Raw genomic sequence first — 26,687 nt, 5'->3', positions numbered from 1 at the left:
AATGGACTTTATCTGAGAGGTATACAGGAACATTCCTTTGAACCTCCAGCAAGAAGGGATCACAGGAAGAAAAGGGAACAAGTTTCAGACCCAGGGAAGTGGCAAAAGAGAAGGGCCTCAAGTAGCTGATCCCCTTTCAAGACCTCATGAGTGGGCAAGGTCATGCCAGATGTAGAGAATTCCCTGCCCTCCTTAGCCTTCCCTGCATTGACCTGGCCAGAGGACAAATGAAGGGCAAGCCTGCCAGAACTCATGTAACCAGACTTCCTCTCTGCAGACCAAATTATTTCTGCCTAAGATGCAACACATTTACCAACACTGGTCTGCTAGTCCCAACCTCCTCCACCCCACCAATACACCAATCACCGTGCTGTCATTAACGTAGCCTGTACACAACAGCATGTGCACACATGCGTGTGTGATGCGTGGGGTGCAGGATCGCTCCCTCTCCCACGTAAACATGGGATTCATTTATTAAATGCCTCTTTGGCATTTCCTTTTTTGCCTTCATCCTGCTTGTTTAATATTGCATTTGACATTCTCATTTTATAAATGGCAACAGAAGCAGAATGGATGGCTAAAATTAGCTTACGAGTGAGAATGATGCTACAAATAGGATCTAGAGCACAGAAGCCCAGTTAATTCCACCCACATTACCCAGCCTCCCCCTGCTTTTGGGTTGGTTCCCCACAGAGCTTTCAGTCTTGGGGGATGAGGAAGAACAGCTGGAAGGAGGGGTAGTAAGCTCAATGACTAGGCCCAACCTAGCCTGGGGGAGCCTACCACTACAATCCAGAGCCCAAGAGGTCAATTCAGGCCTCTCCTCACATCTTTTGCCCCTCATTCCTTAGAGCTTTTTTGAGGGTTAACCCCAGAAGCTAAAGCAGGGTCAGATTTGAGCTCACAGCAGGTTTTGCTCTTACAGAAGTCAATTTTCAGAACCTCCTCCCTCAGAGGACTTCTGGTTCAGCTTTTCTGGGACCCTCCAGATCTACTCCAGGAGATGTGTGTCTCCTTCTGCCTGGAACCACCTCTCACTTCTCACACAATGCCCCCCTCATACTCCACTCCCTGCTTAGGGACCTGGGATCCAATACTGCCTGGTCCTGTACTGTGCATAATACTCACATGCTGGCAAGGACCAAATTTTCTGAAGATTGCATACATACTTAATCAAAATGATACTAAGAGCTGGGTACAGCGGCATGCACTGGTCATCTCAGCTACAGGTTGAAAGGATATATAAATAAGGAAGATTGCAGTCCAGGTTAAAAGAGCCAAAAGCAAGATCCTATTTCAAAAATATACTTGGTATACTGTATATGCATTTATTCATTTATTTCAAATAGGAAAGGGAAGGGGGGAAAACAAGATGAGTGGGAGGGGGTGGAGGGAGGGAAATGGGGACAAAAACATGAGAAGGGTTATCAATGTGTGATATGTAATGCACCTACTACTGCCTGGCAAATGTAACTGTACCCTCTCTATATATTACCCTGGAAAAAAATAAAAATAACTAAAGCAAAGATGGCTAGAGGTGAGGCTCAAGCAACAGAGTATCGACCTTGTCATCATAAACCCCAGATATCCCTCCAATCAAGCATTTAATGGTTTGTCTCTGTCTGGTTTTTATAGGAGGTGGGGAGCAAAGCCTAGAAGGTCAGGAAGCCAGTACGAGATACTGCACCATAGAACACTCAGGAAGATTCGAAGCATTCTCTGACAGGAAGGCTTCTGGGCTTGACCTTGCCTCCCTGACCTTCATTTCATTCTTCCCTGATAGGTCCTTGGGTGGGGGGGCTGCTAAGATTGGGGAACTAATGCCTTTTACAGGCTGCTATTCTAAACTCTAGTATGTTCAGGGTTTGTAGCACTCTGTTTTCTCTGCCTCAGCCTCATAAAAATGCTATTTAGTAGTAAATCTGGCAGATCACAGAGCTAAAATCTTTTCTTTAGGCTCAAGGAAGCAAGCAGCACCCAAATGGTGCCTGCCTGCTCTCAGCAGTTTGGGGTAGGGGCGGGGGAGGGTATGGAAAACTGGCTTGCAGGCCAAATCCAGCTGGCTGTGTCTGTTTTTGTAAATGAGGTTTTATTTTACCACAGCCACGCCCACTCATTTACATATTGTCTGTGACTGTGTTTGGCTACAATGGTAGCATAGAATAGCTCTGACAGCAACCATATGGTCCTCCAAGCCTCAAATATTTACTATCTGGCCCTTTACAGAAAAGCTTGGCCCCTGGCTTAACTCAAACAGAGGTCACTTGCTGCCACTAGTCACTCAATGTCATTGAGGAGGTTTTTCAGAAGGGTTAATTCCTGCTAACCTTTCAGAATACATACTTGACCACAGAGCAGAGGAGAACCTCAAGGCCAGAAACTGAACCTCTACTTCAGATACACTGTAAAAGGCCTCTACCCTCCTACTGCCCCATTTTGAAGAAGAGAAAGCACGTGCAGGATTCACTGATGGTCAGAGAATAAAAGCTGTGGGTACACCTGGATTTCAAAAAATGACTCAGTAGGAACCAGGCACTGGTGGCTTATGCTTGTAACCCCAGCTACTCAGGAGGATGAGATCTAAAGATCAGGGTTTGATACCAGCAGGGACGGGGAAGTCCATGAGATTATTGCCAGTTAACCAGTAAACAGCTAGCAGTGGAGCTATGGCTCCATTACAGTGGTAGTATGCTAACCTTGAGCAAAAAACTCGAGTTGGGAAGCCTGGAGTTCAAGCTCTAGCACCAATATAAAATAAATAAATAGATAACTAAACACAAATGGCCCAGTAAATCCTGACTTGGGGGCAAGGCCATATACCTGTCACTCAGGAAGAAACCGGAGCATCACTGGCTTCATGTGCTTCACACTCCTATGACCCTCAGAGGGAAGGGCATGCTGGCTCAAAGCCAAGGCATGACCATACAGGGAGCAGGGAGTGGTGCTGAGGGCACTAGCCTGGCCTAGGGATCCAGCTGCCTGGTCCCATTCAGGCAGAGCTTGTCCCTATTCCATGCCTCTCTCCCAGATGCCTGTCTTCAGCTGCTGAATAGAGGATTTATGACCCAACTTCCCATGTTATCCATCATTAGCAGTGATCCTTGCCTGGTGCTTCTCAGACTTTAATGTGCCCACAAATCACTGGGAATCTGTCAGCACACAGATCGGACTGGAGGGCCCTGAGATTCTGCATTCTCACTCAGTTCTCAGAGGCCGAGCCCACAACACTGACTTATTACGGTCCATGCTTCCTTCCAACAGAGGAGCTGCGCTGTATCCTAACTTTCTTAGCCATGTCTGTAAATCTGATAACTTTAAAGGAATAAGTAAAAGACTATATAAAGGAATCCTTTAAGTAGTCTTTGCATGAAGCAAATAAAAATTCTTCCTTACGATTGCTAATCACATACACTCAGATTTTTCCTACATTAGGTTTGTCTAAGTTAGTGAGAATACATATACATATATAATTCTACTAATATAGGATTCAGGGATTAGAATGGCACAGATTCAAATTGCAGCTCTGCCACTTAAAACTGGCCCACCATAGAGCTTTCAGGGGACCTGTGGAAAACAGACTGGGGCATTCACTGAAGGCAGCAAAGAAGGAAGGAGATCCTTTGCAAAGTGTTACTATAACACCTGTAACCCCCAGTTCCTTGTGTTTGACATCTAGGAAAAAGCTCTACCCAGCATCTGGCACCCTGTACCACATGTTCTCATCCAGTAAGGGTGGCATTTCTTCCCTGCCATTATTTCAATGGTGGAAGCTAAAAACCAGGCCTGTGAAGAAACCCAGAGCTGGCTCTTTGTCAGTTTTCACCTCCCAGCAGCTGCCGGGCTCCTCAGGAGGCCTCGTGAAGGCCGGGCTCTGGCGACTAATCAGCAAGCGTCCCTGCTGTTCAGGGGCTGCTTCAATCAGGGGGACTTGGTGGGGGGCATTATTAGCTGAACTTGCATGGGGCCTTGCAGAGTGGCCAGAGGGTCACGAGGTAGTTCCATGGCTGCTTTTGTGTGTTTGTGGATAAAGAGTCAAGTCTGCATTTCATCCAAGTCTCACTCAGCTTGAGTGGCAGCCAGTTTTCTCCTCCCTCATGCCCTGCTCACTGTACACATGCTTCTCTTGACTCTGACTAGAACCCCTAATCCCAAATTCAGTACTTCTCCCTAGCCAGGAATGTGGCCATATGAGCCTGTCTTCTCCGCCCCTAGGAGGTCAAGGAACTAGATGTGATACATTAGGCCTCAGACAGCCATATTCCATGATAGCCATGGAAAGCCTATAGCCCAGCTAACCTTTTTTTTGTTTCTTTGTTTTCTGGTTCTGTGACTTGACTTCTGAGCTTTGGTGCTGTCCCTGAACTTCTTTTTGCTCAAGGTTAGCACTAACCACTGAGCAAGCTACAATGCCATTTCCAGTTCTTTCTGAGTAGTTTATTGGAGATAACAGCCTTTTTTTCCCAAGCTGGCTACAAACGACAAACTGCAACCTTAGATATCAGCCTCTTGAATAGTGGCCAGCTTAGACATCCTTTAAAGTCCCTTTTGGCCTTCAGAGGAAGTATAGACTTGAGGGTTCAATTGAACACTCTCTCTGTGACTCTTTTGTGATGAGAGCTGTTTGTGAATATGAGAAAGTGTTAGCCACATGCGTGATGCTGGCCATTGCTATTGGCTGACTCCTGCCAAAGCCCACAGAGATTGTGAGGGTTGGAGGAGACTGGCCTTTTTAGTGCCACTAGCAGCTGCCTGGGCTCCTGTCTGGTGATCTCAGAGTTGGTGGTCTTTCCTGTTTTCTCATTTGAATTCTGCCCAAAGCACAGATTAAATGCATTTTCTATTCAGGATTCAGGCTCTTCTACCAAAAGTTTCACCCTTCCTCAGAGTAGGGGGGGTGCTGGCTGGAAGAAGTAGTTTCAAAGACAATGGTGATATGATGGATGGGAAGAGCTAATGTCCATGAGCACTTCCTGGGACAGGCACTGTGTTTAGCCCTTTACTAAACCTCCAACAACCCAGGGAAGGGGCCAGCCCTCTCTAATTGGATATCCAGAGACCTACTCCAGGTCCCCTCGCAAGGACACTCTGAACTGCATCCCTCAAAACTGGTGTGTCTAGGCTAGGAACCTAACTTAGCATTCAAACCCGGTCTCTATTTTTCCTTCTTCTTTTCTGCTTCTAGTTTTTGCTTATCTCTTGAAGAACAAGGACCAGCCCTGGGTACAAAGGCAAACTGAAAGTCAAACCAGAATCACCAGAGACATCCACATGGCCATACTCAGCCTCTACCCAGGTGGAAGAGAGATGCTGATCAATGTGGAATGGCTAGGGAAATGGCTGCTAACCGTTCTGCCTTCCAGCACGAGGAACTTGGAAGTCTACCTCCACTCCCAAGTCACCTGTGGCTTCATCTTTTCACCCTAAGTTCAGACAGTATGTCTAGATGAGTGTCCAGTAAGCTCAAGGTCTATGTTCCTTTGCTATCTAGGTAGTTCTGGGGCATGCTCTTGGTCTCAATTTCCCCACTGGAATAATGAGGAGGATAAAGTCCTTCCCCACGCATGTTTCAGGTTTGTTTCTAAGCCATCAATAGTGAAGACTGAACATATGCATCTGAAATAGCATATAGTGGGGTCTTGCTTGCATCAGAACTTTCCCCACAATCCATTAAGTCCTAGCAGGGCAGAAAGGCATCAGCCTGCACTTTGCCAATCCCCACAAAGGCCCAGTGGCCTTTCTGGAGCCTGTCAATCAATAGCATGCTCTGCCTAGGGTAAATAAAGCATCTGGGTACTGTACACATGTGTAAGTCTTCCATCTCTCTACTTTTAAAAATAGCAAGTAGTGACCCATTGTGTGTGTGTGTGTGTGTGTGTGTGTGTGTGTGTGTGCAGGAAAGAGAGAGAGAGAGAGAGAGAGAGAGAGAGAGAGAGAGAGAGAGAGAGAGAGAGAGAGAAAGCGCGCGCACCAAATAGAAGGCAATGGCATTTGGAGGACAGACAAAGCATACAAAGGACCTACATCATTCCTACATATTTATCTTCCCTATACCATTTTAATGTCTGCATGGATGCCTCCAATATACAGTATGCAAAAAAGGGAATATTTTCATTTCAGATGCATATGATGGCTAGGAACAATATGAACAATATTATTTTAGTGCCCTGGGAAAAAATTAGCAAGTCAAATATTGAATCAGGCCTGTAGCACCACATGCTAAGCAGATTGCTTTGATCTTATCCACACTAAAAGCTCTATTATTGAATTTAAAGTTGGTGAACACATATCAGACCAATATACAATGCACATCTGAATGCATGTTTCAGAAGCAAGGAATGTTTTGACAAAAGGGAGAAAATATCAAAGTCACAGCTGCGACTGAAACACAAATTTGCCTGTTTTCTCTCAGGGCTGGGGCTTTGCTGGCCAACCAAAATGTTTGTGCTCCAGAGGTCCTGTGGATGGCTCCAGAAACACCTGCCAAGTGCGTGTCATGCTTACCTCCCCTCCCTGACCCTCTCTCTCTCCTCAAATTGACAAAGAAGGGGTTTCTCACCCCCCTATTCTACTTGACAGTGCTGTAGACACGTGACGTATGTGACACAGCGCCCTCTAGTGGCCACTTCTCTGGGGAGGCCAACCTGGCTCTCCAGAATTCAATAAACATCCAGGTATGCCTTTCTCTTGAGGTTGTTTTAGCAGGAAGCAAAACTTCAAAGAGTCCAGGATATAAGGAACCATCTGATTATGAGGGCACAGAGGTGTGTGTGTGTGTGTGTGTGTGTGTGTGTGTGTGTGTTGCTAATTACCCAGTAAGGCCCAAAGCTTGGTAAACTTTTTACCTAGGATATACACCTCAAAGGCAAAATATCAGAAAATTATCTGAAAGCAGGAAGTCAAAAAACTATGACACCTTCAAGCCACATTAGACACCCTGGCCTGTTCCTGTTACATCTAAGAATTAATTTTTTAAAACATTTTAAACAGCCATAAAATACACATGTAGCACAACAGTAGAATGCTGGCCTAACGCTACCCTACCCTAGGCATCAAGGAGTAAAAAAAAAAAAAAAAAAAAAAAAAAATTACAAGTCATGAAACTTACTGGAAATTTCAATTTTAGAGTCCACAAACACAGCTTCACTGAAACACAGGCCCATTTTCATGTACCTATGGTTATGACACCAAGACTGCAAGAGCAGTTGTGACACTCATTCACAAAGTGAAAGCTACCAGACTTACCATCTTATTATTGATTTCATGGAAATGGATCTCACAGACTTTCTCCACAACATCTTCATTCTCGAAAGTGACAAAGCCAAACCCTAAAAGAAAGAGGGAAAAGAGAAAACAAGAGAGAGGAGAGGTGAGTTTGGTTCTCACGGGCCAGCCCTGTCTTTTCATGACAGCCTGCAGTCTGAGCAGGCTTCTGATCTCTGGGTAGGGAAGGGAGGCAGGTCCCCGGGATGGATGGGCTAGAGGTCCAGGCAATGTATTCTAATTTGTACCCAGCACCCTTCACAGTAAGAAAATGGCAGCGATTTCACTTATAAACAGTGCGCACTACGTGGCTTACATTTGCCCCCAAGCAAGCAAGAAATTTACTTGTCTGCTATTTACAAAGGTCAGAGCCTTGTAGCTGTGCTGGAGGAGGCAGAAGGGCAAGCTAACGGCAGTCACGAGAAGACTGCTGGGCCATGGCTGGCCCCTTCTGTGAGCTGAAATGGCCAACCCTCGGGTTGTCCTCCAGACGGAGGCAGTTATTTGTCCTTTTTTTCCTGAATTACTTCCTCTAATACCTCATCAGGACATCCTGAGGCCTGGAAGAAACTATTAAAAGTTGCAGGCCTCTGTTCTGTGCGGGCATCCTTTTTCTATTGCTGCTTCAAAAGCACTGTGGATTTGAGGCAGTTTAAGACTGTGTGATACCCGCTGTCAGCCCGTCAGCTATGCACTGTATTTACTCGGCTGGAGACTGGCTTTGCTAGACAAGCTGCACTGAAGGATTCTGGCAGGCGACTGCTGCTCAGCATCCTGAGTGCCTCTCTCCATCCTCCTGCCCCTTACTTTCTTCTCTTCCCATCCCTGACAGCGCTGTCAGCATGTGGCCCCATCTGTGACCCCACTCAGTAATCATTGTGGTGCCATGTGGCCCCATACATGCGTGCACCCCACCTCACACAGAACACAGCTGCAGGGTCAGCACTGACATGGGAGGGATACAGGCAGACATGCAGATGTGCTGAGGCGGCTAGGGCTGGGTTCCAGTTCTGACCAAACATCTACTTATAACCTAAGGAGTCATTTTCCCATTCTGGTCTTTGCATTGTGCACCTGTAAATTAAGATGACATGTGATTGGATACATCTCAGGTCACAACCCAAAGCAGGGCTTTCAAGGCTCTGTGCTATGGGCTGAATTTTGTTTTATCCCTACTTCTTCAGATTCATATGTTGAAACCCTATCTCCCAGAGTCCTAGTATTGTTAGGAAGTGGGAACTATGGTCATAAAGATAGCGCCCTTGTGCTTGGAAACAGTGACCTTATAAAAAGCCAAGAGGTACCTTGTTGCATCTCCCTTTACCAAGTAAGGCTATACTACAGTAAGAAGGTAGCTGTCTGTAAGCCAGATCGTCTACAATGATACCCTGGCCGCCAGTACTGTGAGAAACTTGTGCTCTTTATGAACCATGTGGTGCTTTGTTATGGAGCCCAAACCAACTAAAACACTCCTCTCCCAAACACACAAATACAAAAGCCAGACCTACCAAGTGGGAAGCCAAAAATCTGAATGGCTGATTTTGTATGTTAGTGCTTCTTGTTAGTGAGTGAACTAGATACGCTTCCTTTTCAACCTGCTGTGTTGACTTTAGGTCTGTGCAATCCAAGGTTGATGGGGAATTTTTCAAGCCCTTCCTGGCTCATAGATCCAACTTAGGACACCAGAAGAGCTCAGGAAACTGGCACATGGAGCTTTTATGCCACAGCACACACATAGGCTCTAGAAGAATCTTCGGGAAAAGGCAGCAGCCACTCTCTATTCCCAAATAATAGTAAAACAGAGGGCTAGGACAGCACACAAACATAGTCATGATCTTTAACAACTGTCATTCATTACCAAGCACCAGATACTGAGCCCGTGCTTCCAGAATGCACAGCGCAACTTGTTCAGACATGTAAGGATGACACAGGAATAGCTGCTTCAGGGCTCAAATGTTGGTGACTTTTCCCAATGTCACTTGGTAAAAGTTGGGTCCCTGGTGACCTCTGGAGGTCCAAAACAAGTATGAGATAGGATTTATGAGCTCCTCCCCACCAAAAACAACCCACACCACTAATTTATGTGCTGGCCCCATCCACCATGCTTCCTAACCCAGGTCCCTGGAGACAAAGCTACAGCAGTGACTGCTCCCTCTGTTTGGTGTCATATCAGAGACAGTGCCCAAATCTTGAGGCATTAATGCTTACTTCTTCTGCCTCCTTTTACTACTTTTGATTTCCCAAGGATATTCAAGCTCATGTTTCAGGAGGCTGAGGGTGAGAGAGGCCTTCACAGCATGCAGGCAGCCCATGCTCTACTCTAAGAAGTGACCTTTTTCACCACTTTGATTCATCCCCTTCTTTCTGTCCATCCTCCTACAGAACAGAGCCTACCTGGCCCTACAAGAAGGGATGATAACCCCATGCCCTTCAAAATGTCCACTAGGAGAGGGTACTCTAGAAGACACAGAAAGGGAGAGAAGCCAGGGCCAACTTTAACCCGGAGCACCCTGAACAAGGGAAGGGCTGGGGCTTGATGTTCAGTGGGATGAGAACAGCCTCCAGCACATACTACATATAGAGTAAATGACTAAAGGAGCCCTTTCAGTGCCTCTGGGGTCTGAGCATCTTGTTAATAATCCACCTCAATCATTAAGCTTTGTCTAAGGACTGATGCAGTGACTACTTGCATTTGTGCCCAGCACTAGAAGATGCAGAGATCAACAGACCTCTTCCTCAATTCACTATCTTTAGCAATTTGTTCCCCAGAAGGCTGAGTCAGGGGATTCCTCAGAGACAGTACTATCCCACTGTCACTTTTCTAGCTAGTGGGTATTCCTTGAGGCAGTTATCATGGGGTCCTCTATGCTAATTATGATGAGTATAATAGATCAAATAGAGACTTCCAAATAAGTACCTGGGTCTGACTTCTGGAACTCAAGAACATTATCTTATCTGGAAAAAGTTTTCTACCAGTGTAATTAACATCAAGGATTCTGAAAAGAGATTGTTGTGGATTGACCTAGGGAAGGCCCAATACTCAATGACAGTTGTGCTTGTAAGAGAGGGAGACTGAGAAGGAAACTTAAGAGGGAGGCTCCTCTTGAGGAAAGGGAGGCTGAGGCTCAGAGAAACACAAGTGCATAAGGAAGGCTATGGGGAGGCAGAGGTAGGCAGAGAATGGAGTGATGTGGCTATGTGCTGATGTGGCTATCTAGAGGCAGCTGGATGCCAGAAGGGGTAAGAATGACTGGCCCATAGCTTTTTTGTTTGTTTTTTGTTTTTAGTGGTTCTGGGATTTGAACTCAGGTCCTTATGCTTCCTAAAGAGAGGTGCTCTACCAACTGAACTATGCCTCCAGCCCCTTTTTACTTTTTTCCCACCTAGTCAGCCTGAACAAGGACCCTCCTATTTACACTTCATGCATAGCTAAAATGACAGGCATATTCCATTGTATCCACAGTTTTATTGGTCAAGATAAGAGACATGGCTCTGCTGGCTTTAAACACCTAAGTAACTACAATTATTACCATGCTTGGCTCCACAAAGCCTCTGCACGGAACATAGCCTTGGCCTCCAGAACTATGAGATGATCGATTTCTGTGCTTTTCAGCTACCAAATTTGTGGTAATTGGATGTGGCGGTTACAGGACACTCATGCACTGAGATGACAGATTTTGGCTGTACCAGGCCTGCTGATTTGGCCAATGCTACTACTTCTAGACCAAAGGCAGGAGAGCGTGGAGAATGATGAAAGCCTATGTTGGCTACTACAAAGAAAACTAAGCTAGTTATTATTGAAGGACACAGCTCTGAGAGCCACAGCAAGGCCTGGTTTGGAGCCCTCTTGCAGCTAAGCATGTGCCCTTGCTTCTGGAATGGAGGCCAGGGTGAGTCAAGGAGCCATGGGGCTAGGGTTGGAGCTCCCAGATAAAAAAAAGCTGTGTTTCTGAAGCCACTCAACTTCTTCATGGACCACTGTATAAATCATTGCTTTACTCTAGGGTCCCTACACTTCAAGACCCTCTGCTGACCCACTCTGTGCCACTAAGCAAAGACAGGAGAGAAGACAACAGAGCTAGGAGACTGTAATTAAAATGCAGACTGCTACAGGGGACAGGCAGGACCAGTCTCCCTATGGTCTCTTCCCTCACCCTACATGACTCAAAATGTGACTACCACAAAAATGACTTTCCTGTTTTTTTTTTTTTTTTGCCAGTACTGGGCTTGAGCTCAGGGCCTAAGCACTGTCCTTGGACTTTTCTCAAGACTAGAGCCCTACCACTTGAGCCTCAGCACCATTTCTGGCTTTTTTCTATGTATGTGGTACCGAGGAATCGAACCCGGGTCTTCGTGCATGCTAGGCAAGCACTTTAACCACTAGGCCAAACTCCTGGTCAAAAAGAATGACTTTCCTGATTAAAGGAAATCACCTGAATTTCAAGCCTATGTACCTGGGATGCCTAGCTAACAATTGTTCCCTGTCAGGACTCACTTGCAATATTTTAAAGATCTATATTATTTTAATACCTCTGTCTGTTTTGCCTGAATAGAGAAAACAAACTTGATTATGTGTAAAACATTTATTTATTCCATTTGGGGAAGCAAAGAAGCAAGGAAACACTTAATTATCAATAAGCGTTATTCCTTAACATATAATCACTTTTCTCTCACAGGAATATTAGCATTGCCAATCAATTAGCAACTCAGTGGTGAATAATGGCCCAAACTGAGGAGCAAGAGACAAATACAGGGGTCTGAAGTTTTGTGGGGGATAGATGCTGGGTAGAAAATCCCTCTCTTAGCATTGTAATTCCCTAGCCTCCTAACCCCCGCCACTTTTTCTTTCTTTTTGGTGCTAGTCTTAGGGCTTAAACTCAGGGCCTGGGCAATGTCCCCTGTGCTTTTGTGTTCAAGGCTAACAATCTACACTTGAGCCACAACTCCATATTTGGGGTTTTTTTTGGGGGGGGTTGGTAGTTAACTGGAGAGTTTCATGGACTTTCCTGCCCAGGCTGGCAGTCCTCAGATTTCATACTCTTCAGTAGTTAGACATGAGATACTGTAGCCCAACTTGTTTTTCTTTTTTGAAGTAAAAATTTAAGGTAATAAAATATACTTAACATTAACTAGGTGTTGATATCTCATGTCTGTAATCTTAACACATACTTATCATAAAACTAGCCATCTTAATCAATTGAAACAAGAAGGACACTCACGAGGTTGTGCAGCATCACCACCATCTATCTCTAGAACTTTTTTATCATCCCAAACGACATTCTGATTGCAGCACTGAATAGCAATCCCGCTGTCCCCTTCCCAGAATCTTCTACTACCTTGTCTCTATGAATCTGCCTGTTTTAGACACCTCACCCCTATCATTTGTCCTTTTCTGTCTTGCTTTTCTTAATATTTACAAGGCATGCTAGTCTTCTGAACAATCTGTTGTATGTACACTGTATCTGCTGTATATAAGCCATACCCTATTTCCCCCAGAACAACTAGAAATGGTATCTCATGAAGGCACTGGCATAGATGCTAGGTAAGAAACACACAGTTAACCTTGCTCAAAATCAAAGGCCAAATAATGAGTGATGTGTCTTTGGAGCTTCCCTTGGCCTCTCTGGGCCTCTCATAATAGGTAAGACTTGTGGGTAGGAGAGTTGTCCCAACTAGAGTGAGACCAGTGATCCAAGGAGAATGTGTGAAGGCTCATACCTCACCAGGACCCACGGGGAGCTCCTGCTCCACTTCTCATCTCCTTGGAGACCTCCTCCCATAGGTGTTTCAACTCACTTAAATCATCAGTAAGAATGGAGATGAACTGGGAGCTGGTGGCTCATGCTTATAATCATAGTAGGTTAAGATGTAAGAATTATGGTTCAAAGCCAGCTGGGGCAGGAAAGTCCATGAGAGCCATCTCAAACTAACAAGCAAAAAGGTGTAAGTGGAGCTCAGGGACAGTGTGGAGACCTTGAGTTTAAACCCCAGGACCAGTACAAAAAAAAAAAAAAAAGCCAGGCTCGGTGGCTCACACCTGTATTCCTAGCTACTCAGGGGCTGAGATCTGAGGATCAAGGTTCAAAGCCAGCCTGGGCACAAAAGGACCTGAGACTCTTATCTCCAATTAACCTCTAGAAAATAGGAAGTGTGGCTTGGCTCAAGGGTAGGGCAGTAGCTACTGCTGAAGTGCTCAGAGACAGTACCCAGGCTGAGTTCAAGCCCTATGACCGCCATCCCCCACACACAAAAGAATGGAGAGCCATAGGAAGCAGAGGACCCAAGGACCATTTTTTTTTTTTTGCCAGTCCTGGGCCTCGAACTCAGGGCTTGAGCACTGTTCTTGGACTTTCTTAAGGCTAGAGCTCTACCACTTGAGCTATAGTACCACTTCCAGCTATTTTGTATGTATATGGAACCAAGGAATCAAACCTGGGTCTTCTTTGTGCATGCTAGGTAAGCATTCTACCACTAGACCAAACTCCGAGTCCCAGCAAGGACTACTTTTTAAAAGGACGAAACACAGACCAGTTTACCTAGGAAATTCTTCCAGCTGTCATCAGCAAAATGGTGCCTACTCAGCCTCTTTGAAACCCCCCACCTTAACTGCACACCCCACACTCTGAAAAGCCCTGGAAACAAGGGTTAGCTCCATAAACAAAGGGATTTCTAGCTAGAAATAAGTAGGATGGCAGATGACAGGGCACCTGCCAGTGAAACTCTAGAATTCTCTTGAATGAAGCTTTTTATGGAAGCTAACAAGTAAGCTCTATTTAACAGATAAGCATTTAACAGGCAAACCTTTCCCCTTATTTTATTCAAATGAACATAACTGAATATTCATCAGAATATTAAAAAAAACAAAAAACAAGCCTGGGTGCCAGTGACTCATACCTGTAATCCTAGATACTCAGGAAGCTGAGATCTGAGAACTGTAATTCAAAGTCAGCCTGGGCAAGAAAGTCCACAAGACTCTTATCTCCAACTAACCACCAGAAAACTGGAAGTGGAGCTGTTACAGTGGTAGACAGCTAGCCTTGAGTGAAAAGCTCTGGGGCAACCCTCAGGCTGAGTTCAAGCCCAATGACTCACCCCCTCCCCTCAAAAAAAAAAAGCTCATACACACAAGGAGAAGAACAAGATAACTAAAAATTAAAAACAAGATACCTAAAAATTAAAAAGGACCTGCTCCAAAAATCACTAAGGATTTACAGAGAATTCTTCTAGGTCGGGGTGGGGGGGGAGGGAGAGGGAGAAGAATCGAAAGAGTTTCCTCTGAGCTTCAAAAATCATTCTTTTCTCTCTTATATAGATAGGTCAATGAACAGTAATAGGTGATCACATAGGGCCTAATGCACTGTCTGACAATCGATACAAAGTACGACTTAACACACTTGGTTAATGGAGAAAAAAAGGGAGGTGATAACCCCCAAACTGGCAAATTTATTCTGAGTATCCCATGAGGAATTTAAAGCTATGCTAGACAAGAATATTTATACCTTGTACAATTTCCTTCCCTGGCTAAATAATCCACTGCTGGGGAAAGCGTCAATATCCATAGGTTGCTTCCAGCAGATATACAAATCCCTTGGGCATTAGCATAGGGAGAACTTTCTGGTTTGAAAATATTTTTTTGCCAGGAATTGGTGATTCACTCCTGTAATCCTAGCTACTCAGGTGTCTGAGATCTGAGGATTGAAGTTCCAAACCTGCTAAGGCAGGAAAGCCCGTGAGTCTAGTATCTCTAACCAGCATGAAGCCAGTAGTAGATATGTGGTTCCAGTGGTAGATCACCAGCCTTGAAGGAAACCCAGAGTTCATGCCACAGAACTGGCATAAAAAAAATACAAAGAATTCTCATATCTCATCCTACCTACCTCGTCTCCAAGGTAACAGCTCCACCAGCATCACTGTGCTCAGCTGCTCTACTACATACTTAAGTGACTTGTCTCCCCATTAAGAGCGGGAGCTGAGGGCCAGGGGTTTGGCCTAGTGGTAGAGTGTTTGCTTAGCATGTACGAAGACCCAGGTTCGATTCCTCAGTATCACATACATAGAAAAAAAGCCGGAAATGGTGCTAAGGCTCAAGTGGTAGAGTTCTAGCCTTGAGAAAGTCCCAAGGACAGTGCTCAGGCCCTGAGCTCAAGCCCAGGACTGGCAAAAAAAAAAAAAAAAAAAGAGCGGAAGCTGAATCAGGAGCAGGCTTCTATCTTTGATTTGTGTTCAAAGATGGATTTGGTGGCCATCTGACTTGGAAAGGGAGCAGAGCTGAGCTGGGGCATGGAGGCATGGCCCAGGAGCTGAATAAAGAATTTAGCACCATTTCACCTTGAGCTGCCCCTTCTGGTCCCCTACCCAAAATATTCCTGGGTCACTTCTATGGGACACAATGGATATGTCTTATCAGATTTCCTATGCTCCTACATGAAGAAGATGGAAGGTTCCTAGGGGCCTATCTGTCAAGAGTAGAGCAATGCACACAAAAGCTTAGTAGCGTTGGAAGTGGCTCCACCGGCCCTGAATTTTCCCTAAGAAAGACACAATTCAGAAGATCAATAGTTCCAAGAAAACAAAAACAAATCAAGTTGCCTTTCCAAAAGAAAGGACATTTCTGATTATTGATTGTCACATGGTACTACTTACTGTCTGACATGACACTCTTAGTAAACTCCAGTCCAGGTTGGGTTCACTGGGCATTTCCAGACTTTAGGCACCATGTATTAGAATGGGACAACAGTGGGGTAGGTCTGCTTTCAGATCCAAATGCAATGTGCATTCCAGTCTGACAGGAACGTCACTTCTTACCAGCCAGGGATGGGATTTCTCCAGTTATAGCTCATGTCTAGTATCCCATAGGGTGGTTATTTATGATCAGTCTGCATTCCGCGTAACCATGTCAAAATGTGCAAGCTTATCTGTACTTGTTGTACTTTCAACTCCATCCTCAGCCCCACCACCCTATAGAGTAAGGAGGGCCATTCCCACTTCACAGATGCCCAGGTAGGACCCAATATTCTCACCAGTGGCCCCACAAATTGCCCCACTTGGCTCCAGAACCCTGCCCTATCATGTTTCCAGGCCAGAGCCTCTACAAGAAGACAAGCTCATAACCCAAGCAGGAGGGTAGGAGAGAGTGGGTAGCATATAAGTTCCTCAATAAAGGCAGGAGAGGGAGTACTGAGGATGTTCAGAGGTACACAATCAAGGGCCCAGACCCGACCACAGGCCTACCCCAGATGGGGTGTGATGCCTGAGACTTCTTTCCAACAAATCTCCCACTACCCTCTCAGACAAACTGAGAAACATTTCCTTCCTTCCTTCCTTCCTTCCTTCCTTCCTTCCTTCCTTCCTTCCTTCCTTCCCTCCTCTTCTACCTCTTTTTCTTCTTCTAACAGACTATCATTCCCCACATTTCTGGATGTTCAAAGTCCATGGTCAATGACCATGGTCAAGGACTGGCAGTTTATTTTTCTTATTCCTAGATTTTTCTCCTTAGCTTGCAGATGACTATTTCTGAGTCCGCACGTTCCCAGTCCCTCTCAACGTTCCCAGTCCCTCTCAACGTGTGTGTGTGTGTGTGTGTGTGTGTGGTCTCACAAGGATCTGTTGGTTTAGGACTTGATTAAGGCATAATTACCTTCTTAAAGAAAATTTAATATATGCTAGGTGCTGGTGGCTCATGCCTGCAATTGTAGCAAGATCTGAGGATCTTGGTTCAAAAAGCCAGCCTGGGCAAGGCAAGCCTGTGAGAGACTTATCTTCAATTAACCACAAAAAAGTGGAGCTATAGCTCAAGTGGAAGGGCACCAGCCTTAAGTAAAACAGCTATGAGACAGCACCCAGACCATGACTTCAAGCCCCAGTACTAGCATGTACATGTTTGAACCCCTTTCACCGCCCCCCCCCAAAAAAAACAACAAAATGCCTAATATATGGTTTTGATATAAACAGCATTCACTTCTCTGGCCTTCTTAAGAATATACAATAGACCAGGCACAATGACTCAACCTAGGGACTGAAACGCAGCTGCTCAGAGCATATGCTTCCAGGCCAAGAGGCCTGTGGAGGCAGGTACTGTCCATCACTGTCCTCTTCCATGGCCTCCAAACCAGCCCCTAGAAGCAGTCCCTTCTTCCCTCTCCAAATCCTCCTTCCTTCCTGCATAGAGACAACAAGAGGCCTCCTTTCCGGGTCCCTTCCTACCAAGGCCTGCCTCCCTGCTGTGCCCCCTTCAGGGTGGTGCTGCAGCCTTCCACAGTGGCATCCTTCATGCACCTGCTTCCTCATTTACACCAGTAGTTGGCAGCTGGTTGCTGTAAACTATAATAAAATGCCTTTCCAAAAAAATGAAGGAATGTGACCAGACACGCCAGACATCATGATATTAAAGTCGTGTCAATTAATTTCTCCCCCTGCTTGATAAACGAGCCCCATTCCATCTCTTAATAATGAGGAGAGAAACAAGAAAAGTTGACACTTAGTTTAATTTATTTTCTCAACTTGCCTGGTCATATTTCTTTCTGCCTTGCAGAGCAGGCTGGGGCTGTGGGAATTACAAGTGGCTCTGGCACAGGAGAGGCGGTGATGGGTGTGAATCCACACGGGCCTCCTTTATTCCTGCACACCACTTCATCAGGAGGGGACAGTGACAGTGAGCCAGCACACACCTGCGCCTCTCCAGTCTCCCCCTCTTCCCCTCTAAGGGCTGCTGGGGGAAGGTAGGGTATGGGATGGGGAGGGGAGTGTTCTCAGGTGTGTAAAAGAACAGAGAGCAGAAATGACACTATGATATTTCCTATCTAGTTCTGTGAACTGCAAAAGACTGAATTCCCTAAATGAGCATTAAACTACATGGGTGAAATGGCAGAGGGGAGCCAATTTCTCACTAGAAAGGTTCTTTCCTTCCTTTTGGCTGTAGGATAAACCTTCTGAAAGTCACACAACGACCGTGAACCAGCACATGTTTCATGAGGATTTCGTTATGAATAATTCTTTTTTTCATTTGGCTACAATAACTTCATTTAAGGGTACTCTAAGACTATACCTAGTTTCAGGTGAAAGCCATGTGGGCTCCTAACCAGGTTTGGGGAGGGGGTGGTGAGGCAAAGACACAGTCTTCTGATGGGGAGGAGCTAGTAAAAATGCAGAACCCTGGGGTGGCCCAGGAATCAGTATTTTTACCCAGATCTTTGGTAATCTGATTGCCTGCATGTCTGACTCTGCCCCATGTTTCCTAATTCAATAGGAGCCAAGCAGAGATCAGTGGCCCAAGAGAATAGAGAACTTTCCACAAGAAGAATTGTCAAGATTTCTCATCCACTATGCAGGAAACTAAAGCTAGTTTTGAGAAGCCTCTGACAGGCCTCTCATGGGTAGCCCAGATGCTAAGCAGATTCAGAATATCAGAGGCAGTGGCCAAGCTGCTGCCTTCCAGGCTCAGAGACCTGCTCATACTAAAGTACAAAGAGTAGAATTTGATTCCAATCCCAGAGATATTCACAGTTTACCCAAATTAAATCCCAAACAATGACGTTCTACTTTAGAATTTCAAGCAGCCATTCAGGTGCTAGGAAATACACTTAAAAAAAAATGGGGGCACTTCTTGGTGCTCATGAAATTACAGTGTACAGAGAGCTCTGAGCATAAGAATAGGGATGGGGAATCCTCAATCATCACCCAGAAAAGAGGAAGGGGAAGTTCAAAAGGAAAAGAGATTCTAAAGGGGCAGAAGGAGAGAGGGAAAGAGACCTATAACCACCCCCAAACCATTTTTTCTGAGAGAGGAATCTGCCATGAATACTGATGGTGTGATTTGAAAGTGCCTGCAGCTGCCAGGAAAGGGTGTCTCATCTCAGATTCTTGTTAACTGAGAGCGAAGAGGCACCTGTGGTCCAGGCCAGACAACCCCAACCTCATTTAATTCTGAGTGCGCTCCATGGCAGCTATTCTGTGAATGACACTTGTCAGGGCGGCGGATTAGTTCACAAACCTATTTTTTTTGTGCGTGGTGTTCCATCTTGGTCAGGAAAATAGTCAGTTCTTGGCGAGAGAGACACATATTACTGCTGTTAAGTGCCAATATAAACTCTGGAACGCAGTGGTAAATTCACCAAATTAAATCGCTAGACAACTGGCTGGGATCAGGGCCCCAGCAGAAGGTGCCAGGACTACAGCACGCACCCAGTGGGGCAGAGGAGGCTGAGGTTGTTGTGTGCAGCTGGATAAAGGGCACAAGGACACACTGCCTTCTGCATCTGCTTTGGGAATCATAGAGTCTGGGGTGGCTTCAGCCTGCTTCATGTGCAAGACAGGGGCCTCCAAGGACTTCTCACCCTCAGGGCTTACTGGACTCAGGAGAGATAGAGCATGGGCTGGAAGCTTTCAAGAAGGAGGGTGTGTTTGGGTGAATACCCAGCCTGGAACTGAAAAAGTAGGTTTCACCTTTGTTAGTTTTCCTGACATTCAATCTCCAATCATCCTGGAAGGTTAAGAAATAATGTACCTAATACACTATTTTGGAACCAAGTAGATAGAAGTGTAGACCCTCAGTATTCTCTCCTTTGGGAGGCAGAAAATAGTAAATATCCATCCCACTGGCTGGGAGGATACTTGAAGACACTCTCAACCTGTGAAGGGCTGGTCACTCTTCCCATCCATCAGATTTGTTAGGAGCTCTCCCCTGCACCAAACCCCATTTCTACTTACCCAGTCCCCTTGTGTTTGCCCCAAGCCCCCACTTACTAAAATTCACCTGACATGTCTGGGGATGGAAAGATATATCTGTCATACTTTACTAGGTATCACAGTGAGAACAGACACTCAGGACCAGTAAAACAAATCATGAGGTCAATTTCTAGACCATTTTGCTAATTTAAAAGACTCTACTGTGCATGCTAAGAGAAAAAAATCCAGCCGGGCACCAGTGGTTCATGGCTGAAATCCTAGCTACTCAGGAAACTGAGATTTCAGGATTAAAGTTCAGAGCTAGCTCAGGCAGGAAAGTCTGTGATAGTCTTATCTCTAATTGGTAACTAAAAATCAAGAAGTGAAAGCGTGGTTCAAGTGGCAGAGTGGTAAGGTTCTAAAACTCTATCACAAAACCACTACTTGGAAGCAGTTTTTAAAGCATCGCCACAAATTACAGGACTTCTTATTATGAGGTATGGTTTTAGAATAGTTCCAACTGACAGTCCTGGCTGGGTGCCGACAAGCGCCTCCCCCTCTACAGTGTACCAGGACCAATGTGAGACTGCCTTGAGCCTGCTCTGGAGTTTGTGAGCAGGAGGCCACCCATCAGTCAGCTGCCTTTGCCAAGGCAACTACATGAAATACACATGCTTATTTGCACTAAGAGGGTGGGGCTGGCCATTTCATGTTCTTTTTCTGGCTGTTAAGGAGCTGTTTTTGACATCTGGAGGCCAGATCTCAGGCAGCTAAGCTGGAGTGATGGCTCTGCTGGGAGAAGTGATCTGCTACTATGTCCTCACAGAAGCCCTGGATATGGAGAGAGGCTCTAGGGTCTGACTGCTGGTACTTGGGGTGCTCCACACACCTGTGGCACTAATACTCAAGATTCAGATGCAAATGCAGAGTCTCAGATCCTACCAGGGCCCTAATACACCTGAATCTTCATTTCAACAAGTTCCCTAGGTGATTTTTATGCACACCAAAATTTAAGATTCAATGGTCTGTAACAGTGATTCTCACAAGAATCATTTAGAGGAGATTTTTCTTTTCTTTTTTTCTAATGAAGCTATTGTCCAAATCCTATCCTCAAAATGGAGCTAGGTCTGGGTAGCATTCTATAACTGTGTTTCAGAATCCCCCACACAAGTTAGATGACATGGTAGTCAGGGTTTAGAAATATGGGGAAAGCATAAACAGACTAAAGAAAGACTAGGGGAGGAGTCCAAAAGCATAGCTCCTCTGAACAACTAATGTACTGTTTATGCATGAATGCTAGGAAGCAGAAATATGTTTTAGGAGGTGGGCAAGTGGAGGCACAGGAATGGAGGAAGGGCAAACAAATGGAATTATACTCAATGTATACTATGTTAAAAATGAACCTGAGGTTAGGAACTAGAGGAGGAAAATAAGAGCAAACAAAGGCAGGGGTGACATTAACCAAGAAACATTGTACTCACTACCTGACTTAGGGAATTGTAACCCTTTTGTACAACTACATAATAAAGCAGTAATAAACACACAAACACACACACACACACACACACACACACACACACACACACTGGCAGGAGGAAAAGTATATCATAGCGCCTAATTTCTAGTTTTTTTCTTCTAAAAATATGGAAATATTAAGAGTTTTTAAAGTTTTTTTGTAACACTGGTATTTGAACTCAGACCTCAAGTACTTGCTAGACAGGTACTATACCACTTAACCCATGTCCCAAGTGTCTTTTGCTTTAGGTTATTTTTCAGAATGGGTCTTGAGGTTTTTGTTAGCTGGGACTGGTTTCTGACAAGGATCCTCCCTCAGAACTGAAAACACAAAAACATGTTGACATGGAATGTGTTTGTCTAGGTTGGACTCAAACTGTGATCCTCTTGAGTTTCACTTCCTAAGTAGGTGGGATGATAGCTGTGAGCCACTATGTTTGGTCTGTTTATTCCAGATTCAGCTTCACCCCACTGGGAAAGTGCAACTCAGAGAAAATTTAGGAAAACACTGCTAATTACAAAAGCACATGTTGCATATAGGAAGATGGTGGTGAACCTGTTGGTCTCCCGCAGTACCAAATCCCACATCAGGCTCTGATCCCATGGGATCAACAGCAGTAGAGGGGAAATGCTCTGAACAAACAACAACAAAAAACAGTGTGGAGATATTTCCATTGCGATGTATTCTGTTGCCTTTTTAAAGTGATGTAACTAGGTCACCTACAAACGCTCTTCTACCTGCAGCCCTTTAAAGCCCAGATACACAACTGCAAAGACTCATTTATAAAACGAGACATTTCAGCAGATTCTGAACCCATTTGTTAAAAACTATAAAAATGCAACACTTGATTAGTTTGCATGGAGAACTGATTGACATCAGGGAAGATGGAAATTTACAAGCTGAATTTCAACAAAATCCTTTGCATAATTGGAGGATGGGATTGAAAAATTAGTGCCATGATTTAGTTAGCAGAGTAAACGTGTTCCTTCCACTGGGATCTGTGTAGCCTGTGAGGTGTACTTTCCAGTTATTCTAGCCATGAAAACTAACCCTCAAAATAAAGGAAACTCAGAACCTACCTTTAGAGTTGACCCATCAAGTGTTAAATCAAGAATGCTACAAAAAGCAACATACTCCATCACATTATTCTCATTAAATATATTACTTTAATTATTAATAAATAAAATCCCAAATATGTCTCACTGAAAATGCACTCTATTAATTTCCTATTTTTACAGGTTTTATAAATATACATTACATAGTAACAGAGTGGCATCTTTATAGAAATAGGGAATTAAGTAAGTTACATCAGGGATGTATACTTTTTGTTCTGCATAACAATTCATGTTCTACAAGATTCATGTTCTTAAAAAGAGGTGATTATATATCTTCCACTCTAACTCTGAAGTCACCTTGTGTCACAGGAACTGCTTAAAGCCAAGAGGCCTTGATTGGCACCAGCCAGTATGCACAATCAAGGAGTTTTGTCATGGGGACCAAGAACTAGTTCTTTCTAGAATCTTCTGGGCCTCTGAGCTGAGCAGCTCCGAATTCTCAGAAGGATTTGGGGACTTTATCCTTTTGACTGGCCCCTAATCCCAACCCCTAGCACCCTGTATGCCAACCACAGCCATACCTGAACTCTGATTCGCAATAAATTTTTCATAGCATCATATCTTCATTAAAATTTTATTCTATTAGCATTCTGAATCCAAACCACTAAGTACATAATTGCTAAAACATGTGTTAAGCGCCGACTTATGAATGCCGGTTTTATCATATTGTTAATTGACAGAAAGTGGGATTAATACATCCACAGATCATTAGGAGCACTTGGTTCAGTTTCACCAGCTCTTCAGTGGGGTGGGGGTGGTCGTTGGTAGGCAACCTAGGAATTCAGAGAGAACACACAGTATCTGGGGTTTACCCTCAGCCCCAATCCTGGCTCTGAGTGGTGTCAAGGAGAAAGTTCAGAGACAATGGCTCAAGGCCAATTTTTCCTAAAAGAAATATTCTACGATCTGCTGCCACTCACTACCTGACTCAAAATGGTCCAACTAGAAGGAAAGGTTTGGTAGGAAGAAAAAGCAACACATTGTTTAAGGCAGAGCTGGGAGAGTCGGTGAACCACTGGGAGAGTTTGAGTGTAGGATCTGAAGATATGCTTAGAAATCTCTAGCTGTGCTGCATACTGGCTATGTGATTTGGGGCAAGCCATTAACCCCCCTGACCCTGTTTTCCAACTCGTAAAATAGGAATCAAGATGCTGACCTCACAGGGCTGGCACAAGGATTAAATGAGATAATTCCAGCTCCTGTTATCATGCTTGCACAAGGCTGTAGTTCTTATATAAGGATTCTGCACCCAATATTGCTTGCAATAAGTGGACCACTAGCTGAGACTTGAAAATACTCTAGCTATCAATAAATGTTTGCTGTGGTAGTGAGGACTCTAATGGGGTCTACTCAGAGGTGCTAGGGGCCAATATGTGTTTGGACTCACCTTGCTGTCACATCTCCAATGAAAACGTGGTCACAAGATCCCCCAGGCCAAAGAGGTTTACTCAAACCTCTTCTCACCCTGTCCTGGGAATTACAGAGTTATCCAGGCATGAAATGGACTAAATATCTTCTCTGTTCTCAGCCGTCTGAATTGCTTTAGCCTGGCCCAATGGTGGTACTACCAATTTTTCATGCTTAATAATGAAACAGCCCACTTGGCTGGGCGACAAGCAAGACCAGCCCTGGAAACCAGGACTGGAAGAGTCACCGCAGGCTGAGGTAGAAGGGAGGAACCTGATATGGGGTGAGGGCTCCCCAGGAGTTTCCTTAGCAGTTAAGACAAATTTCAAAGCTGGAAGCTTGGGTTCTAGGGATAACAGGGAGTTAGAAATATAAAAATAGTCCATGAGGAAACACACACAGGGACTGCCTCCTCTTTGACCAGTACATTTGGCTGGATGAGAGCCCAACTGCAAAAGCAGGAGCTAAAGGGAAATTCAGAAAATAACAACTACAAGGTGCAAAAGTAGGAGCTAAGGGGAAATGCAGAAAATAATAAGTACTAGTCTCTGCCAGGCAGGCTTAAGTGTGAAGAAAGAGAAAAATCACCTGATTACATTTTTCCCCTCGGAACATTCTTTCAAGCTCCTAGGTACTTAGTAATTTGAAGGTTTTCTGTGGTGAGACCTTCTGCATGGGGTTGTTATTTGTGGACTGTGACTAGAAAGAACCCTTTATTTATTTATAGAAAAGGAGGTGAGTAGCAAGAGCCGGGCTTCACAATCTCATTTCTACGACTCAGCTGCCTCAGTTTTCTCCTCCACAATGTTAGAGTTGTAGGTCACTTCAGTGAGAGGACCTGCGGGGAGCTTCATGCCATTCCCAGCCCTCTTCTGAGGCTGAGGCATCATCTCTGTTGAGAGTCTGCTTCCCTGTTGTTGGGAGCCAGAGTGTAATCAAACTGTACCTTGATTTGCATCAGACAATTGCTTTATTGTCTTATTGTTTTCTGGCCTTATTCTGTTTAAATGACCTGAGATTTGCCATATGAATGTAACACCTGGCAGTTCCCTGGTTTCAAGAAGGGATATAAGCCTGGAGTTGAGAATAAACGAGTTTACCTGGGCTGCAGACCTCCCAGACCCGATGTGTTTGTCTCTCTTCTATTTTTTCCAGTCCCTGCCCCCTATTTCAGGAACCCCAATTTGCTGCCGGTAGGCCCTGGCACCCTGTCACACAGACTTGTAGAAACAACTTAATTTGTCCCTGGGGACAAGGGCTCCAGAAAAATGTCTCTACGAGGTAGTCATTCAGAAAGGGCTTAGAGCTACACCTCCACTGATCACACAGGAGCCAAGAAGGCTAAAGGCAGGGCTGGGAGATTGTCATCAAGTCCTTATGCCTGCCTGCCACAACAGTGTCCTTGACTGGAGATATGGAGGTCTCTACAGCCATGTATGAGTTGCCCAGTACACCAGAGGCCAGGTAAGAAAGCAAAGCTTGGCTTTCTGCCAGGAGCCGCCACCTCCTCTCCTTTCATCCTGAGAGTCACAGCATCTTTGTGCTCTGCAGCAGAGGCAACCAAGGGACTGCAGAATTTGAAAGTCATGGCTCATAGCCAGTTAGCTATGTGTGGCCACATTCTGATTGGCCACAAAGACCAGTAACTTCCATTTATTTGTGTCTGGGCCTTAAGGAACCTCAGCTGTCATCCTTTCCTTAGTTTATTATCAAATTTCTAAAATATTACATTCTTTATTATATCCAAATTCACTTTATTGCGCTTGACAATACAGATAATCACATACCATATGCTCTAATGTTTTGAAACCAATGCATGTTGACAGCAGTTTTTATTCATGATGCATAATTCCATCCTGAGCTCACAATGAAGCATCTGAGCACCCAGCCTGGTGTTAAGACTTTTGCCTAATAAGAGATTAACAATATGCAAGTTGCCGAGACATTCTCTATTCACAATGGGGAGAATGTACCTGAGCTGAAAAGATGGGTTTATGGAAGAGGAGGGGAAGGGGAACATAAGCCCTCCGTCACCACCCACCTATCATTCCCAGAGGATTCATAATGATTTGCTATTGTTCTATGCTTATGAAACTTGATATTGAAAAGAGGACTTGGTCTTGAGCCAAACAGCAAGACATCTAATCACAGCAGCCCACACTGCTGGCCCCTGAGAACCGAAAGCACAAAATGCCCAAAGCTCTCATTAGGAGTCTTTCTTGTTTTTACTCTTGTCTTGCTACAAGCAAATATTTGTCACTCCTCTACCTTGGCCAGTCCCTCCCTTTCTCGCCCCCTTTCCTCTTCCCTTGGGTAGTCCTTCTGTTCCCAATTAGCCTCAAGCTTCCTGGCAAAATGAACACAGCTGGGGCTGGTTCCTACCCCCAGCATCTTGGCACTTTTTGGACAGAAAGACCAGGCTGGCAGGAAGCATCTCTACAACTCCTTCAATGAAGCCCTCATTGTGCAAGTGACTGAGCCCAGAGTGGATGATGTGAAGATGCCCCCCGCATGCACACACTGCCCCCAGCTTTGTGGAAATGCCCGGAACAAACAATGCCATTTCACGCATCCCCTAACTAAGAGCTTTCATTTGCTTCAGACAAACACTCAAACAACTGTAAACCTACTGGTCGTGTCAAATGTGGTGAGAACAAGCTCAGCTGTCACCCAGCAGAGAATCAACTCAGATTTATAGATTTGCAAAGATTTAATATATAGATATT

General features: G+C 44.9%; 1 protein-coding gene across 7 annotated transcripts in view; it reads right to left on the bottom strand.

The window, feature by feature from the left end:
• Positions 1-26,687, bottom strand: part of Msi2 (musashi RNA binding protein 2) — a 374,857-nt gene that overhangs the window by 60,509 nt on the left and 287,661 nt on the right. For all 7 annotated transcript variants that reach the window (XM_090351082.1, XM_090351083.1, XM_090351084.1 and 4 more), the window contains one exon: positions 7,243-7,325. In XM_090351082.1, the coding sequence (XP_090207208.1) occupies positions 7,243-7,325 (83 nt within the window). The remainder of the gene's footprint in view (positions 1-7,242; positions 7,326-26,687) is intronic.

The sequence above is a fragment of the Megascapheus bottae genome, chromosome 17 (genome assembly GCF_031878675.1).
Source record: "Megascapheus bottae isolate mThoBot1 chromosome 17, mThoBot2.hap1, whole genome shotgun sequence".
Classification (NCBI taxonomy): Eukaryota; Metazoa; Chordata; class Mammalia; order Rodentia; family Geomyidae; genus Megascapheus; species Megascapheus bottae.
Note: the sequence above shows the minus strand (reverse complement) of the source record. Positions and strands in the feature narration are given on the sequence as shown.